The sequence below is a fragment of the Carassius carassius genome, chromosome 26, assembly GCF_963082965.1.
Source record: "Carassius carassius chromosome 26, fCarCar2.1, whole genome shotgun sequence".
In the NCBI taxonomy this organism is placed as follows: Eukaryota; Metazoa; Chordata; class Actinopteri; order Cypriniformes; family Cyprinidae; genus Carassius; species Carassius carassius.
In genome coordinates, this window is record NC_081780.1 from 3,288,396 (window position 1) to 3,306,337 (window position 17,942).

The 17,942-nt window shown below is 36.4% G+C and overlaps 3 protein-coding genes across 5 annotated transcripts; 1 reads left to right on the forward strand and 2 right to left on the reverse strand.

The window, feature by feature from the left end:
• Nucleotides 1-1,139: 1,139 nt before the first annotated feature.
• On the reverse strand, nucleotides 1,140-4,304 carry apex1 (APEX nuclease (multifunctional DNA repair enzyme) 1). Of its 2 annotated transcripts, XM_059510693.1 has the most exons (6): nucleotides 4,145-4,242; nucleotides 3,907-3,954; nucleotides 3,674-3,793; nucleotides 3,427-3,590; nucleotides 3,083-3,275; nucleotides 1,140-2,278 (listed from the first exon to the last, which is right to left on the reverse strand). In XM_059510693.1, exons 3-6 carry the CDS (start codon nucleotides 3,732-3,734, stop codon nucleotides 1,764-1,766), a joined length of 933 nt encoding a protein of 310 aa, XP_059366676.1. In that variant the 5' UTR covers nucleotides 3,735-3,793; nucleotides 3,907-3,954; nucleotides 4,145-4,242; the 3' UTR covers nucleotides 1,140-1,763. The 2 variants fall into 2 exon arrangements, with proteins under 2 accessions (XP_059366676.1, XP_059366675.1); XM_059510692.1 differs by lacking the exon at nucleotides 3,907-3,954 and having other exon boundaries at nucleotides 4,145-4,304.
• Nucleotides 4,305-7,609: 3,305 nt separating this feature from the next.
• si:ch211-214j24.10 (uncharacterized protein LOC558894 homolog) lies at nucleotides 7,610-11,996 on the reverse strand. 2 transcript variants are annotated; one of them, XM_059510695.1, is made up of 4 exons: nucleotides 11,949-11,996; nucleotides 9,274-10,002; nucleotides 9,161-9,193; nucleotides 7,610-8,355 (listed from the first exon to the last, which is right to left on the reverse strand). In XM_059510695.1, exons 1-4 carry the CDS (start codon nucleotides 11,959-11,961, stop codon nucleotides 8,306-8,308), a joined length of 825 nt encoding a protein of 274 aa, XP_059366678.1. In that variant the 5' UTR covers nucleotides 11,962-11,996; the 3' UTR covers nucleotides 7,610-8,305. The 2 variants fall into 2 exon arrangements, with proteins under 2 accessions (XP_059366678.1, XP_059366677.1); XM_059510694.1 differs by lacking the exon at nucleotides 11,949-11,996 and adding an exon at nucleotides 11,357-11,513.
• A 622-nt stretch (nucleotides 11,997-12,618) lies between these two features.
• si:ch211-214j24.15 (GTPase IMAP family member 8) lies at nucleotides 12,619-17,917 on the forward strand. The gene is made up of 5 exons (XM_059511871.1): nucleotides 12,619-12,736; nucleotides 13,273-13,965; nucleotides 14,240-14,947; nucleotides 15,593-16,288; nucleotides 16,882-17,917. The coding sequence occupies exons 1-5, from the start codon at nucleotides 12,706-12,708 to the stop codon at nucleotides 17,703-17,705; spliced, it is 2,952 nt and encodes a 983-aa protein (XP_059367854.1). The 5' UTR covers nucleotides 12,619-12,705; the 3' UTR covers nucleotides 17,706-17,917.
• The last annotated feature ends 25 nt before the right edge of the window (nucleotides 17,918-17,942 follow it).

The following is a 17,942-nucleotide window of genomic DNA, read 5'->3' on the forward strand; positions in this document are numbered from 1 at the left end:
TTAAAAAACAAAATCCAATGAGAGGAAGCATATGCATGCATGTTAATCAGCTTTGTCTTTATATAAGGGAATTTAAATTGTAACTACATTATGTTTTGAAAATCCTTAGAAATTAAATGAATCAAAATGCATTTAATGCCTTCGAAAAGGAAGTTGCGTGATAATCATGAAAATGACTGATTTCATTACATTGCCTTCACTTTAACATGTTCATTTGTTGTGTTGTATTTTTACGAAAATGGAAATACAAACAGGAAAAAAAATACTCACCTTCTATTTTCTTGTTCCAAAGTTCTTCCATTGTTTACAACTTAAATAGAGTTTAAACAATCTCGAAATTAATATTTTCAAGAATTGTGCATCACAATTCAGATGAAAGCCCCTATCAGACGGGACACTTTTTAATCTCGGTGCGCTTTCCACATGACCATTTTGTTCGTTTCAAAACACTGGACTGAATGACACAGATTCCGGTCTAATCCGCTTTAGTCTGGTCTACAGTGTAATTCGAGTTCTCCCTCTGGTGGTGCAAAACCACATTATATTAGTTTTGTGAGACCATCTCACAAACCCAGCTCTCAAACCATTCTTTCCTTTAACTGTTGTTTTGTATGCGTCTTACTGTTAATGTGGTTTAATCTAGACTGGTCTGGGGCATGGGGCCAGAAACAAAATGGATTTATGTTCATGTTTTAAAAATTTGTCAAATTGAGGAGACTTTTATTATAAAGGATGCGACCGTGGATTTAGCTAATGAATATTTAATTTAGTCAAGCCAAGCTTTGGTAACCTTCCGGGAGTTTCGATCACGTGCCTTTATTAATATTCAGGAGTCTTCGCCATGTCATTCTAGAATTTCGCTGTCTTGTATTTAAAGCCTTGACTATAATTTTACACTTCTTATGAGCAGTTTGGACTTCAGTATCAGATTTGATGTACTTTGTAGGCTTACGTGTTGTTGTTACAAACGAAACTATTTCCACCTTTTAATATATAGACACATGATGGTTTAATGTACAAATACATTCTAATCAGCTTCTTTTTAATTTGTAGAGTACAGAAAAGTATAATCCTTAAAAAATGTGTTACTTAAGAGTTGTATGGTTTAACTTTAAAATTAAAATAAGACCAGAGACAAATTATTTTTTTATAAACTACTTTATTTCAAAATCTGAAAAATGGCTACAGACAGACATACTCGGGAAGAAAAAAACAGCACATAAGCAAAATCATTGGTCTTTTGAAACAAAGTGGCATATGTAATATTTAACCACCACTAACTTCACTAAATCGAGTGTAATTTAAAATCCAGATGTTAAAATAGCACCAAAGACAAAATCTCTTTAACTTCATTCAAATCAGACACATCATATATCCTTGCAGGTCGAGATATTTTACAAGCTTCAAAACGTTTTGCTATGATCAACACTGATGAGTTTGGCAGGGTTTGTCATTTAGATAAAAGTATGTTGTTGTTTTTTTTAAAACATTGCAAATATAAAGTGAAATAAGAGCTTGAAATTATGATTTTTTAGTGATAATTTAGTGTTAAAATCTGATTTCAGGCGACCAATAAAAGCAGAATAAACCAAAATTGCAAAACAATTTATTCACGTCTCCTTTCAATGTGTGTCTGCACCACACATATTCCTGTATGTGGGCCTGTATTTTGTTTTTAGAAAGGAAATAGTATTCTAGGTCTAACAGGACTAGATCCTTGAAACTGATGAAACGGAAAAGCTTGGGGCCGTGAGAAACCTGATCTACACTGCCAAATACAAGGTAATAGGACAGTGGTCACTTCCCATGGCTGTGTTTCGGATCTTACTGTCACAGAGACCTGGAAGCAAGGCGGATGACAGCAAAAAGTAGTCCAAACGCCACCCGACGTTTTTGGCTCGAGCATTCATCATGTAGGTCCAGAAGGTGTAGGCATTGGCTTGTTCTGGATACAGCTCCCGAAAACTGTCAGTAAAACCAGCCTCCAGAAGTTTGGTGAAGCCCTCACGCTCCTCAGGGGTGAAGCCTGCATTCTTGCGGTTACCCTTGGGGTTTTTGAGATCAATTTCTTGGTGGGCCACATTCAGATCTCCACACAGCACCAGGGGCTTGCGCTGGTCCAAGCCACTCAGGTAGGCCCGGAAATCCACATCCCAGGTCTTACGGTAGTCGAGTCGCACCAAACCACGACTGGCATTAGGCACATACGCCGTGACCAGGAAGAAAGACGGAAACTCAGCAGTGATCACCCGACCTTCTTTATCATGTTCCTCTTTACCTATATTGAGGGAGAATGAGATTTAAAAGCGAACAAAAAATTCAAGATTTGGATTTTGGAAACAATTATACGCAGGACATCAACTATTGTACTGTAAAATAAAACTAAAATTAACAACAATAATAATAATAACAACTGAAACAATACAAAAGAAATTCTCCCCATTCAATATGACTATATTGCAATATTAGTAGCAAAAGTAGTACTATTTAAATAAGAATTAAATCTTAAAAAAATATATTATTGCAATACTATAATACTGCAATATATTTTTTTAGAATATTGCATATTACTACTGCTGCTACTTCTAATAAAAATAACATTATTATTAAAATCATAATGAAATCCATAACGAAATACATGACTCTTGCAATAATACTATTGAAGTGTAAAATGAAAATATTTAATACTACTAACAACAACATTAATATTATAATTAAATTATAAAACTTAAATCAATAAAGAAATATGACCTTGCATGACCTGTAAAATAAAACATTATTACTACTACTACTATTATTATTAATAATAGTCATTTTAGTATAGTAAGGACAAACCTCAAATTAATATAGGCATCTTAATTTCTTTGTGTTCAAACATAGTGCTTTTATTTTGTTTGCAAATTGCAGGAAGACTTCAAATCAACTTTGCTGACAAAAGATTAAAAAAAAATTCTGATTACAAATTTGGGAACATGGTTGTTTGCATTGTGTTTTTAAATGCATATTTTAGATGAAACTATGCAATTCACATGGCTCATACAATATTGAAATCTGTACAAATATGGGGAAAAAAGACACTTACCAATACCAAAGGTGACACTGAGCGGTTCAGTCTTGCAGAGCATGGCGACTCCGCTGTAGCCCTCCTTCTCCTCTGATCCAGCCCAGTACTTGTGTGGATACTCAGGCATGTCAGTGATCTCAGATGGCAGGGCTTTCTCAGCACACTTAGTCTCCTGCAGACACAGCACATCTGGATCCTCCTTAAGCACCCACTGCAAACAGACAAAAAAAAAAAAAAAAAAAGAAATTGAAGAGTCCATACCACACACAAATATGAAATAAAGACAGAGACTGACTAGACTACACAAGGAGGATCAAGCATTACATGTAAAACAGTCAATGTCACATTTGCTGAATTCTCACATCAAGGCCTTTCTTTTTGACCCACGCACGCAGACCGTCCACATTCCAGGAGGTGATCTTCATGTTAGACGCTCGGCCATCTTTACTGGACGTCTTATCTGGAGGATCTTCATACAGAATTGGGGCCTCTGGCTCCTTCCCCTTTTTCTCTTTCTTTGCAGGTTCTGTAATAGAAAACTCCATGTTATCTGATGCACTCTTTGAGGATGCAAACCTTTTTCTTGTATATAGTATTAAAACTCTTTACCAGCTCCATTGCCAGTCTCCCCCTCGACAGCTTCCTCATTCTTCTTGGCTCTTTTAGGCATGCTTAAAGTTGTTTTAAGACCACACACACGTAAGAAACTGACAGCACACACACGAACACCTACAAGAAAGGACATGCGCAATGGAATGCGTTATGCATCGGTCGCTGCAAACCTCTAATAACGAAGACTGTTAAACATATATAGCTCGCACACGAGTGATTAAATCACTTACATAAAATGCGTGAACTGCATAACCCAAAATGAATGGGCTTGCAGTATGCTGCAATAAAGAATTTATATACATTAGACACGTTTGTAAGATGGCCAAAAGTGCGGCCTTAATGAATGAAACATTAAGAACAAATGTCTCGCGCGCTCTGCGTTTATAATAGACCCATTTATATTGACCGCGTTGAGAACTCTTTAAATGTAAATTTGCATTTCGTTGTATACAAATGGCTCTTCCTTACCTAACACTTTAATCGTTAGCTGGGTTTATAATGAAACCTCAATCTGTGCAGAACTATGAACCGCTCTGCAGAGAGGAAGGAGAAGACGAAGCTTTCTGCAATGTGCATGAGGCGCATGTTTTCCTATCAAGACGTGTCTGAGTTATTGCCTGACTAAAACTAAAGACTAAAACGTTTCATTTTATATACATATATTATGCATTTATTATTTGTATTTAAAATGATTGGTTAAACTTATATTTAAAATATATTTCTATAAATGTAATAATATGTAAGCACAAATATTCCGAGAGCCAACCATCACTATGACGTCAGCCAATCAGGTATCATTGCACATGACTCCAGTCCATCAATTGATGTTTTATGATGTGAAAAGCTGTGTTTGAAAATAAGCAGTGTTGGGAAGGTTACTTTGGAAATGTAATAGGTTACAGATTACAAGTTACCCTGTTTAAAATGTAATAGTAGTGTAACTTTTTCAATTACTTTATTAAAGTAATGTAACTAATTACTTTTGAGTACTTTTTGATTACTTTCTAAATTTGTAAAAGTTAAAGAATAATAAATAAAAGCATATACATCAACTTAAATACAGTTATCTAATAAGCATGTGACGTATTCTGTGTAATAAACTCCTGAAACATTGGTGTTTTTTTTAAACTGCTGTTTCTGTATATGATGATAGTTTTCTCAAAATAAGTAAAATGCACATGAAGTGACACAGAGCAGTTCTAGAAATTATGTTTATGTGCTTGTGTACTCCTATACTGAGGCAGGCCTATGTGTAGTAAATGAAACCATGTCTTTGCCATTAATTTAAAAAAAATATTTTTGTATGGACCTGACATAAAAAAGGTTTAAATCTTTAATTTGGGGACATGCAAAATAATTAAAAGTTCTCTCCCGAACTGCACCTTCACTTCCATTTTTCTCTTCAGTCTCTTTATTTTGCCCTGTTATCCATCTCTCTCATGACTTTAATACTCAAGATTGAAAAAAACTATACTTTACAATACAATACTACAATATCTTTATAGAAAAATCCTAATACTGTACACGAGTCATGTTTTCCCTTACAAAAAATTACCATGCTTTTATTAGCCTATATAAAAGTAAAATAACCTTGTTTTTTTGCAAATGGATTTGTATTTATTTTTAAATAAATACATTTGTAAAATAATTTTACATTTTTGGTTATCACAGTTAAACAATAGTAACCATTTTCTCTGGATTTATAGTTAAATATTAAAATGTTAATTTTCGTAAGGGTTGTGTTGTTGTCTGTCGTAGCTCCCCCTAAACCTATAAAAAAATCTGAATTTTTTTTTCAGCTAAATTCCTACTGTAACATTACAACAGATAATAATGATGTCCTTTATATAGTATTTTGAGTGATGACTGATGAGCAACGTGCTGCTGCTTGATTAAATAAATAAAAAAACAAAGACAAAAAAAGCATCTTTACAGATGAAACCCAGAACAGGAGTTCTGCTTCTCTGCTCCAGCAGTCCACTCTAGTCAGTCTCTCTATCTCTCTCTCTCTCTCTCTCTCTCTCTCTCTCTCTCTCTCTCTCTCTCTCTCTCTCTCTCTCTCTCTCTCTCTCTCTCTCTCTCTCTCTCTCTCTCTCTCTCTCTCTCTCTCTCTCTCTCTCTCTCTCTCTCTCTCTCTCTCTCTCTCTCTCTCTCTCTATCTCTCTCTCTCTCTCTCTCTCTCTCTCGCATTGATTACTCTGAGTCTGATCCAAACCGTTTGGCGGAGGCGCGGAGAGCGCGCGAGTCATGACTAACAATTCATGACTTATTAGAGATTCAATTATCAAATGGCGGATTCGCAATTTAGTACATTCGGCAGGCAATTATACAATAATGATATTAAATAGTGGGGCAAAATCGGCTGCCAAGCCACCGGGAATTGTCCCGGTTCTCCCGGTGTCCAGTCCGCGCCTGATTTCCACAGACACGCAGAACGTGCAAGTCATATATTGCATTTTTGGGGCTTTATATTAACAGACACTAGTCGATGTCATGTTTTGATTCAAGTGTACTGACCTACTTTTGATTTAGTCATCCAAAATGTGGCATATTCCGTCCGCGTTAGGCATTTCGTTTTAATGACTGTATTCTACGAACCAGACTGTGTTTCCGCATCCCGGAAATTATTAGGGCGTATGTCTCAGAATAGTCAGTGCAATTTGGGAAAGAAATCAGTTAAATCTGTATGTGGATGTGTGTAAATATTCAAATGTAATCCCCTTTGTAATCGTAAAAAATTTCATAAGTAACTGTAATTTAATTACTCATTTTTTCTTAGTAACTGTAACTAATTACAGTTACAATAATTTTGTAATTAAATTACGTAACGCCGTTACATGTAACTAGTTACTCCCCAACACTGAAAATAAGCATATCCATTATATAGACACTACAACTTAAAATGTCCATAATTCATAATAACGCTTCATCCAGTCTATTCCCTATTGTCTCTCACATCCAAACCCTCATAAATATTTGTTTTAAACTGTTTTGCATTTCATTTTTGGGTAAACTATTCCTTAAAAAAAAATTGCTTTGTGCACGTGACACTTTGTGTCACAGATAGTCATGCTATTTTCATAATTATGCTAAGATTAAATATAGATCTGAGATAAGAGTTTTTTTTTCTTGTTTAGCTGTGATCATTTATTGTCTATTGTGTTTTTAGGTACAGAACAGATGAAGTGGAGGTCACATGGAGGGATTGATGTTTGGATCTGAAATTTCAGTGGCACTAAAGTCATGTTGTACTCATTGATCCCATTATTCATCCTCATGCAATATTAATATTTGCATCAGGGACAGATGTAGTTTTATAGCTCAGTTAAAGGAGAACTGTCAAATATTTTTGTAAAAACACTGAATAAAAATCACCTATTGACCCCAAAAAAATCCTCAGGCCATCAATGATGTAGATGAGCTTGTTTCTTCATGAGAACCGATCTATAGCATTAAATCACTTGTTCACCATTTGATCCGATGCAATGAATGGGTGTCTTCAGAATGAGAGTCCAAACAGCTGATTTATTATAATTTTTTTTTTTTTTTAAACACTTGACGTAAATTTATAGACTGGAGTGGTGTGGATTGTGATGTTTTAATCAGCTGTTTGGACTCTTATTCTGACGGCACCCATTCATTGCAGAGGATCCATTGGTGACCAAGTGAAGTAATTCAAAATTTCTCCAAATCTGTTCTGATGAAGAAAAACTTAGCACATTTTTTTTATTTTTGGGTGAATTTTTTCTTTCAAAATTAGACTGCAAGATTATTCAATACAGCAGAATTTCAGGTGTGTTATGGAAACACCCTGTGACTCTACATAGAAAAAAGTGATTTGGAAAATTGATAATAGATTGATTACTAAAATACTAAATATCTTATCCACATTTTTATTTTCTATAAATTTATACAAAAACCAAAAGCCCATGAAATATTTTAACAAGTTTATTCATTTTTGTTAGGCAACACTGTTTGATTAAATCTCTGAACATCTTCCAGTGTAAATTATTTGTATGTTTCTATAAAAAAAAAAAAAAAAAAAAAAAATCAGGTCATACACAGCAACGGATTCCTATTAGGATTTATGACCGACATTCAATCTGGGTGAAATATATATATTAAAAAACAGCATTAAGACCAATAGACATTTGAAGGTGCTGCTGTAACGTGCCAATGGCACCTCTGTAAACTTCATGAGAACAATTTATGTATCAAGAAGGGGATTATCACCGGAGGGAAGACTGATGAAGACATTCAGGATTTGGTTCTAAAAACAAGGTCAGTCTTTAGAGAAAGGGATGACGTGTTCAACTACAGGTCAGAAAGTGCTTGATTTAACCACTTGCACAAAAGTAGGAACAAGGGAGGAATAAAAGGGATTTATTAACTGTAAAACTGCAGTTTTTTTTTCTTAAAAGAAACGATTCTCCACCATTAAAATGACAGAGGTATGCAGAGGGACTCTGCGCCTGAGGCAGACTCTGTTGTAAGGCAACCGAGAAGTCCAAGACATTATTTTCATAGGGGAACAAGTCCTAAAGTGTCTCAGCAGAAACATTGAGGGGATGAGAACCTGAGTACAGGGTGTTTCGAGTGTGTGTGATTGTGGAGATGTGTTAGTGTGTGCTAGGCAGGCGACTCCAGGGCATTCTTGTACCAAACAACCTTTGCAGGGTCTGAAAAACAAAGGAAACCTGTAAAAATTGTGAAAATTATCTTAAAACAAAAAACAAAAAGGTAATTCTGCTTGTTTTATGGATAATAGGGCTACATAATATTGGAAGAAAACTGACATTGCTATGTGAAACTGTAAAGCTGCTTTGACAATTTGTGTTGTTAAAAGCACTATATAAATAAAAGTGACTTGACATTGTGCTAATTAGCCAAATTTAGTCTAAAATGATTTAGTTCATACAAAAAAGTTTAACAGATTTTATATATATATTTAATATACATACACACACACACACACACACACACACACACAGGACATCTTATATATAAACAAACATTTACTTGTAAATGAGTAAACTGTAACAAGTTATATCTTTCCTTCAGTTTTCATAGAAAATATTTCGACTGTTTTTGACAAATTCTATAAAATGACTTAGTGATCTTATTGAGATAAGAAATAAGAAAAAAATAAGATAAAAATTTTGATTTTGATTAAATAAAAAAAAAAGATTTACTTTGATTTTGTGATCATAATTAAATAAAATAAGAAATGCACTAAAACATTGTAACCTTAATAAAAATACAGTATTTAATGAAGAATTTAATAACTGTAAATTTACAATAGCAACATGTATTAATTCCTTCCTTTTTGACAGACTGCCAGAAAATTGATCCATATTCTACCAGGTTTCAGAATGAAACTCAGAAAAACTGTGTGATTTAACAATTGCCATATCAAGATAATGATTTAATTTTGACATATCATGTGGCCCTAATGGAGATTAAGAAAAACAGTCAAACACCAACCTTGTTTTTGTCTCCATAATATTGCTTTCCATTCTGCAGATCAAAAACAATTAAAAGTGAGTTAAGAAATACAAACGAGAAAGCCTTTTGAAACCTTAAATGTATCATCTTACCTTGTGTGTGATACTCCAATGCTTCCTCCAGGTGGCGACAGCTAAGCAGCAGCTCCTCTGAACTCTCGGAGCCTCTCGTGACCTGACCAGGCAGAGACTCTGAAGAGACATGGGTTGGTTTTACAGTTACCTCTCCAGCAGCAAGTGGGTGGAGAACCGGAGCTTTCTCCTGGGGAACATCCACCTCCGGCCCATCGTTGATAAAGCTGAGTCCCCACTGGTTCTGCAGCAAAACCCCGATACCATGGGGCTCTTCGGCCGCTCCAACAGAACCTCCCCCTGCCTTCACCTTGGAGGCGTAGCTGATGGCTGGCTGTAGTTTGGCGGGACTGTCCTTCACTGGGAAAGCAGGTGGAGGTTTGAGCAAAGACAGGCTGTTGTCTACCCAACGTTCTTTCTGACCAATTCTGGAGTGCCTCTCGTCCGAACGTGGCCCTGGTCTTGGGCCGTCACGCCGAAAGCTTCTTGATTTATTCGGGACACGACGCTCTCTGTGCGTAAAGGTCTGGGTGTGACCCACCCCATTCAGAGAACCTTCAAGGCTACCTGGTGAGGCTTGACGTTTATCCATCCCAGAGGAACAGCCCCCTCCTCCCCCACCGCAGCTGCCAGAGCCGGGGGAGAGGCGACGGTTTCGGATCTGTGGTTCAGGTTTCGAGGGTGACACTAGGACAGCAGGATCACACAAGGGGTCGGACTCGCACGCTGCATTGCTTGACTCCCAAGTACCTAATAAAAAAAAATCTGATTCAATTATTCAATGATAGACAAGCAAACTTATGAAACACGTTGGATTGTCCCAAACCTTGAGTTTCTACGCAATCTCAATCATGTGAACTCTAACGATTTCCCCCACCTGCTTTATTCACATTTTAGGGTTTGCATCAAATTAACTGACAAAATGGACTTTATATTTATTTAATTGTATTGCCTTATCAGCATGTATGGCTATTTTCATGGCCAGACCGGTGTATTTTAAAAGAAACCAACAGTTATTACACACAATAGTAATGAAAAACAAATGATAACCCGCATAATAAATTTTAATACGATTTTTCATTTAGTATCCGATTAAAAATTATTATTATTCCTGGTTGAACATTTTTAAAAACAATCCATTATATGACCTTCTGAATAAAAACTTTGCAAGTTTCAAGTAACTTAAAATGTAAAACTTAATTGGAAAAATAAATCTTCCATCGGCTTTCAGCGCAAAAGGCATATTTATCAATACTAAATTGCATTGGTTTTGAGAAAGAAAAAAAAGAAAAAAATTATTTAAAACCTAGTGGTTTTAAGGATATTGTCAAAGATTTACAATGATAATTAATTTTTATTTTTGGGCTGCACATATATTTGGGCTGATATATTTATCTATCTATCTATTTATTTATTTACACACAGAGAAATGGCCCAAGCAAAGCAACGAGTCGAGTAAATGAGCCATAGCAAGATGATGTAACTGCAAATTTCTGGTCGGCACCTCATTCGCATCTGTAGAATCGGAGGCCCAACGGCAAAAAATAAGACGAATCTGTAAAACATTTCCTACTCCTAAACATTTATTGATAACACATCTCATTAAAGTTCGGTGATTTCAGTTCCTTCTTATATTCACGCAGTCATATACACCAGCCTGGAAACGACACAAAACGTAGATACTGGCACGCATTTATTATTGTCTAGATGAACAAAATAAACGTGTTTGTAAATCTAGGCCGTTGTTATACAAACAAAAGAGTCAAAATAGCATTAACGAGCCTTAAAAGAGATTTTGTCGTTAAGAATGCTAATGCTAACAGCAGGCCGCTTGTGTTTGGATGTTTAGCGCCCATAACAACCGCCTTTACACCGGGATACACCGCTCAACACAATAAAACTGACACGTCGGATTAAATAAGAGCCCCTGCTTATAATTTCAGACCATTAAAAATCTAAATGATAACAAAGAAAGATGATAATGACATCAGAAAGATCGAGAAACAAAATAAGTGTCATTCCGCCCCACTAGAGCGCAAACAACTTCATATTACAAATTACTCTCACTATAAGCCAGCGAAATAAACTTAAAGCTGCCTCTTACCTGTTTTGATATGCATTTCGGTGTGATAAATCAGTTTTTTAAGCAAGGTTTGGACTTTAGTGTGTCTACGTGAATGTGTCGCACAGCAGCGTGTTGCTTAATGCGATCATACGGAAGTGACAGTCACCAGGGAGCAATGAGGCAATGACAATTTCCGGTGTGCTGCAGGCGCGAAGAAGAGCCTATATTTTAAATTACATTCGGAATTATAACAAGAACATTGTGATAATCATTCCTATTTTATTTGTAGTTTGTCGTTACATAACAAACAAAAAGATAGGTATGTATATGTACTCAATTACAGTTTAAAAGACTACACTTGTGCCTAGTATGATATGAAATATGGTTTAAAGTTACATAAAAAAGTATAACCAACAACTCCAGCAATTGTATGCCCAGAAAGGAATAATAAAAAAAAAAGATCCCATGAAATTTAAATATACTACATAGCCATTGTCTAATCAAATGCAAATGAGACCTTCCTTGGCGCTGACTAGTTAGCCAATCACGTTTCAAGTGATGTATAACTACAGTCAATTTTTTTTTTTTTTAAGAACAAAACCATCAGTCCATTGCATGCATGTTGTCTCACCTTCAGTGTCCATTCTGTCCACTTTGTCAAAGTGTGTCTTTCATAGGCAAATAAAAAGTTCTGGTCACTTCCTTTGCTGCCTTTCCTGACCTCTTCACATGAATCTCTTCATTACTTCTGAGTTTTGTTGTTTTCCCTCAGCATATAGATCTTTTGCCTCATGGGGTATATGATCAAGCTGCTTATCTGTGAGGTTATCTGTGTTTTTCTGTTTGTATTGTATTTCCTCACTCATTTGAGGAGGATTTGCTGATTTGTGGTATTCGGGTTTAAGCTTTAACTGTTGTTATACCGACTGATGAACATTGCCCTTCTCTCTGTGATCAATTTCTGTTTGAAATAATCACAAACAATGACAAAAATGTAACAATGACCATAAAGGTAAAAACTCAGTTCTATTAGTAAATTCGTGTTGATATCCTGACATTAACAATAACAAATTTAATGGTGACGTTACAATATATTTCATATTTCCTTTTCAATGCCCTTTTTAAATATTAAAGAGGAATAGAAAAATGGGTTCTGAATAAACAATACTAAGCAAAACTTCAGAAGTATATGGCTCTGTTGTGTATGAGGGAGTGGCATTTTGGTGATTCACAGGTTTATTACAGTATAAACTTTGGACCCATGAAACAGGTTGACATTACACATTCCAAAACACACCTAACAATGATTCACTCAGTTTTGTCTATGTCCACTGGAAACATAACAAAAATAATACTCCTATGCATAAAATAAACCTGCATGACCCATCATGGCCTTAAAAGGAACTTCTCAGAATCAAAGTAAGTTATTTTATTTCATTATATTTATTCTGACGCCTATCCTTAAAGATAAAAGCTATCATGTTAACTATAATAAATGGTTGTTGTTGCTGAGGGTTTGGCAAAAGGTATATTATAAAATTTCCTTTTATTTATTTTGATGGATGAATTCAAGTAAATTGGGACACATTTTGTCATTGAGATGACTGGAGGGAAAAATCGATTATCCCGAATTAACCTAATGTTCATATAATTAATGGTTCCAGGAGGGAGAATTAAACTTTACTGACTTTTCTCTTATCCCTTAGGCTACATTTTCTCACACTAAAGTGCCTTGTGTAACTTTTTTAGAAGTGATTCAGAAGTGTGAGTTAGCTGTAGGCCATATTTGCATGTGTAATTTTAGTTTATTTAACTCTGTCTCACAGTCTTGTCCTTTTATTGGATTATTAATCTGCTACTGTTTGAGGAAAAGAGCATATGTATTTTGGAAGATGCCATTACTAGTCTTCTGGTCTGAAATATTACAAATGTATCAAACTTGTATTTTAATCAAGGGAATGTGAAGCATCTGTTCGAGTTGCGGATCATCCTTCTTGGAGGTCGAAATTCTGGAAAGAACCTAGTAGGAAATGCTATCTTAAACCAAGAGGAGTTCTTCCTTCATGAAAGGACCACATGCCTGAAAAGAAAGGCGGAGGTACAAGGGAGAAGTGTGATAGTGGTGGATACACCAGGTTGGTGGTGTGACTTCTCAGCACAAGACACACCAAAGCTGGTCAGGAGGGAAATCAGACACAGCGTTTCCATGTGTCACCCAGGGCCTCACATCTTTCTCCTTGTGGTGAAAACAGACTCTGTGTTCATAGAAAAGAGAAGGAGAGCTGTAGAAGAGCATCTTGAACTCCTTGTTGGGGCAGTTTGGAATCACACTATGGTGCTGTTCACAAAGGGCAAAAATGCAGGAAATAAACCATTTGAGGATCATGTTCAGGCATCAGGTAAGCCCCTCCAGTGGCTCCTGGAAAAGTGTAGTGGCAGGTTTCATGTTTTTGATACCCTGGAAACATGCAATGCCACCCAAGTAATGGAACTGATGGGGAAAATTGATAAAATGTTGGCAGAAAATGAAAGATGCCATTTTGAAATGGATGTAAAGACTTTACAGGAGACAGAGGACAGGAAGATGGAAGTGGAGCTTAAGGCTCATCAAAGACTGATGGATATACAGAAACAGAGATCTCTGAAGGGTGAGTTTTAAAATAAGGTATTACACTCTTAAAAACAAGATGTTCGTTACTGGCAATTATGGAAAAACCTTTCCACTCCACAATAGGTTACTGTTAGTGAAAAAAAGATTCTTAAGGATAAAAAAATGGTTCTTTTTAAGAAGTGTTCAGCTAAAGGTTTTTTTGGGGACCAAAAAACTGTAAACACTCTCTTTTGGAACCTTTGTTTTCAAAAGTGTCATATTTTATGCATTTTATTGTAAATCTCAATTATTCTATGTTTTCCTCCCCTCAGTGCACTCATCTCACCAAGAAAATATAAGACTCATCTTGCTTGGAGCTAAGGGCTCAGGGAAGAGCTCAACCGGAAACAGCGTTCTAGCCGCAGGAAGTGACCTAAGCTTTACAGTAAACAAGCGGACCACACAATGCATGAAGGAAACATTCACAGTGGCAGGAAGACAGGTAACAGTTGTAGACACACCTGGCTGGTGGATGAACTACTTTACCCAGGATTCTTCAGCTTTTGACAAAGAGGAAATAGTCAAGAGTGTGTACTTGTGTACACCTGGTCCTCACGCTTTCCTTTTGGTGGTACGGTTGGACAGGTCATTCACAGAGACTTACAGGAGAGCCATTGAGGAGCACATAGAGCTCATTAGTAAGGACATTTGGAATCACTCTATAGTGCTGTTCACCTTTGGGGACTGGCTTAGCGACACAACCATAGAGCAGTACATTGAAAGCGAAGGTAAGGCCCTCCAGTGGCTCGTGGAGAGATGCAGAAACCGCTACCATGTGCTAAATAACAAGAGTCTTGAGAATAAGTTCCAGATCACAGAGCTACTGGAGAAGATAGAGGAGATGACAACAGATAGCCACTTTGAAACAGATGAGAGTCTTTTTAAAGAGATGAAGAGAAAACAGCAAGTAGACGAAGACCGTGCGAAGATCCGCCGAGATAATGTGCTGAGACGAAAACAAAGCTTGAGAGCTTTTAAGAGTAAGTCAAGAACCTTCCAGCATCATCCAATAAATTATACTGTGATACAAAATTTTATTTTGAATTGACCCTCATCTCATTTTAAACCTTAAGACTTTCATTCATCTTTGAAACAAAATAATATAAATTTTAAAGAAACCTGGGTAGTTTATGTCCTTTCACTGAAAGTCTATGCAACCAAAGTTTTAAAGATCCAAAAAAAGATCATAAAGGCTTTGTAAAACGAATTCATGTGATTAAATAAAGTCTAAATCAAATTTGTTCACTATAATGTTCATATCTTGGACTTATATTAATAGGAATAAATTGCTCAATTCATACGGACTAGGCCAGTGCCCAACCATGTTCCTGGAGATCTACTTTCCTGCAAAGTTCAGCTCCAATCCTGATCAAACACAGCTTAATCAGCTAAATAAGATCTTCAGGAGCACTTGATAATTACATGCAGGTCTGTTGAAGCAGGGTTGAAACTGAACTCTGCAGGTAGGTACATCTCCAGAGGGACAGAAATAACTCCAGTTTCACAAAAAGTATATTTTGAAGATAAACCAAAACATTGCTAGTTTGGAATGACATGTGGGTGACTAAATGATGACAAAATTTCCATGAACAATCTCTTTAAGAGTTTTTTCTTTCTCTTTACAGATAAAGTACAGTTGCCATCAGTTATAAGAGTATTTCTTCTGGGCAGTAGACACTCTGGTAAGACATCTTCTGCAAATTGCATTTTGGGTAATGATGGACAGGAGGCTGACAACCAAAACCTCACGAGAGGTACTGTTATACTCAATGAGACAAAAGTTGAGGTCATGGACACACCAGGCTGGACAACTGAGTGCCCATATATTGCAGAGTTCAGAGGGCAACTTCTCCATGACTGGGTTTCTGGTTCAGCCAGAGGGATTAGCATCTTCCTGTTGGTTGTGAATGCCAGTTCATCATTTACACTAAAGAACCTGAAAGCAGCTGAGGACCATCTGTGTACTCTGGGAGGGAAAGCATGGAGCAGCACTGTTGTGTTGTTCACACATGGAGATTGGCTCGGTGATGTCAGTGTGGAGCAGTATATTGAAAGTGAAGGAGATGCACTTCAGACACTGGTGGAGAAATGTGGAAATAGATATCTGGTTTTCAACAATAAGATTAAAGACAATGGCACTCAGGTCACAGAACTGATGCAGAAGATAGAGGAGATGATGTTGGAACAAATATTAAATAATGCAAAAAATCTAGGGAATATCCAACAACCTTTGGTAAATGACAAATTCAAGTTTGGTGGGAAGGTACAGATTGGGGAAATGCAAAAGACACCTCTTAGAAGCTCTACAAACATTCATCATGGTGAGTTGTTATATTTTCACCATTAGTTATTTTACTATAGAAGCTTGTTTCCACCATGCAGTTCATATCTCAAAATTTGTACTTTATCTTTTTCTCAGAATTGTGAGCCTTTCTCTCAGTTCACACCATTTTAACTCACAATTGCAATTTTTTTTATATCTCACAATTTTGACTTTATGACTCGCAATTGCGATTCTATATCTCACAATTCTGACTTTTTTCCCCTCACATATCCAAGTTTATATTTAGCAAATTTGAGTTACACTCAATGTACAAATCATGCCTCTGAAGGAAATGTAAATTTAATACATTTATAATAGTATAATAAATTGTTTAATAAATGTCTGTATAGTAGAGAGAGTACAGTAGAGGTGCAGCTTTCAGAAGATTTTCTTGTAAATTAAAAAGTAATGCATTATATTAATATTTATTTGGAAGAAAGTAATCTAGTTAAGTAACTTGCCTTACTTGTAATGCGTTACCATTAACACTGCTTGATTAGGTGCAAAGGTTTATATTTTTGCTTGATTTTGGTACTGGGTGTTGGCATTGATACTGGATGTTTAAAGTGTCTATTACTCTTTTCTTAATAGGTGATATTGACATTCAAGGAGAGCATCAAATGATTGAGATCTCTGAACATTTGCTCCCATCTACATCCAGTTATCCAGAAATTACCACAACAGACTCCAGCCTTTCACCAAGTGAAAATCAAGCAGTGTCCTGCAGGAGTTTCCGATTATCAAATAGGACCTCATTACCCAGAAACGTTCATCAAAGACTAGTAGTGGTGCTCAACACCTCTGAATGGTTTCACGCAAATGAACCTTGGAGAGGTGTGAGTAGGACAGATGGGCCTGAAACAGGTTCTCTTGCTGCATTCAGTGTTTCTACAACGGAACAGCCAATGAATGTGCAACGATTATTCAGGAACGAATCACAGGGCGAAAGGTTTTGGGGGCCATCTCTTCCATATTACCACGGGAATACACCTTACACATCTCAAACTGCAAAAGAAAAAGCCTTTATGGATTTTATCCAATCAGCGGATCTGCAGAACCTAATTGACCAATGGGGTGACAGTAACATTGAGGAGCTGGAGGCATTCATAGATTCTTATTTTGAGATGGTGTGGCAGGAGGCAATGAATGAGCCTAAATGCAGCAGCATGACTCCAATCAACTCTGAAGGTTCAGGCATCACTGAGAACGATCAGGGACATCTGGCCTCAATTGACAGGAAACTGTCAAAGCTTGACATCCTGGAGGGAGTGCAAAGAGACTTGCAGGAGCTAAAGCAAACAATCAAGCACTGTAGTAGAATATTTCAGGAACCGAAGGACAGAACTAAAGAGACACACGACCCCACCCGATCCTCTGAAGCAACTGCGTCAGCAGAAAGTGAGGAAACAGTTTGATCAGATGAAAAGTGAAAGCCACTTTTCAGTATTGAAATAGCAAAAATAGAAAATGTATTTGTCAAGTTGGGTCATGACTATAACTTCACCATTTAAAGTGTAACAAGATGTGCATTTTTCTCTCTGACAGAAAAAGAATGCAAAATAAAATGTAAACAAATACGAGTATATTATCATTCTAAATATTTTTATACATCTGGTATCACACAATTCTCATTTCTGATCTGGAATTCTCTA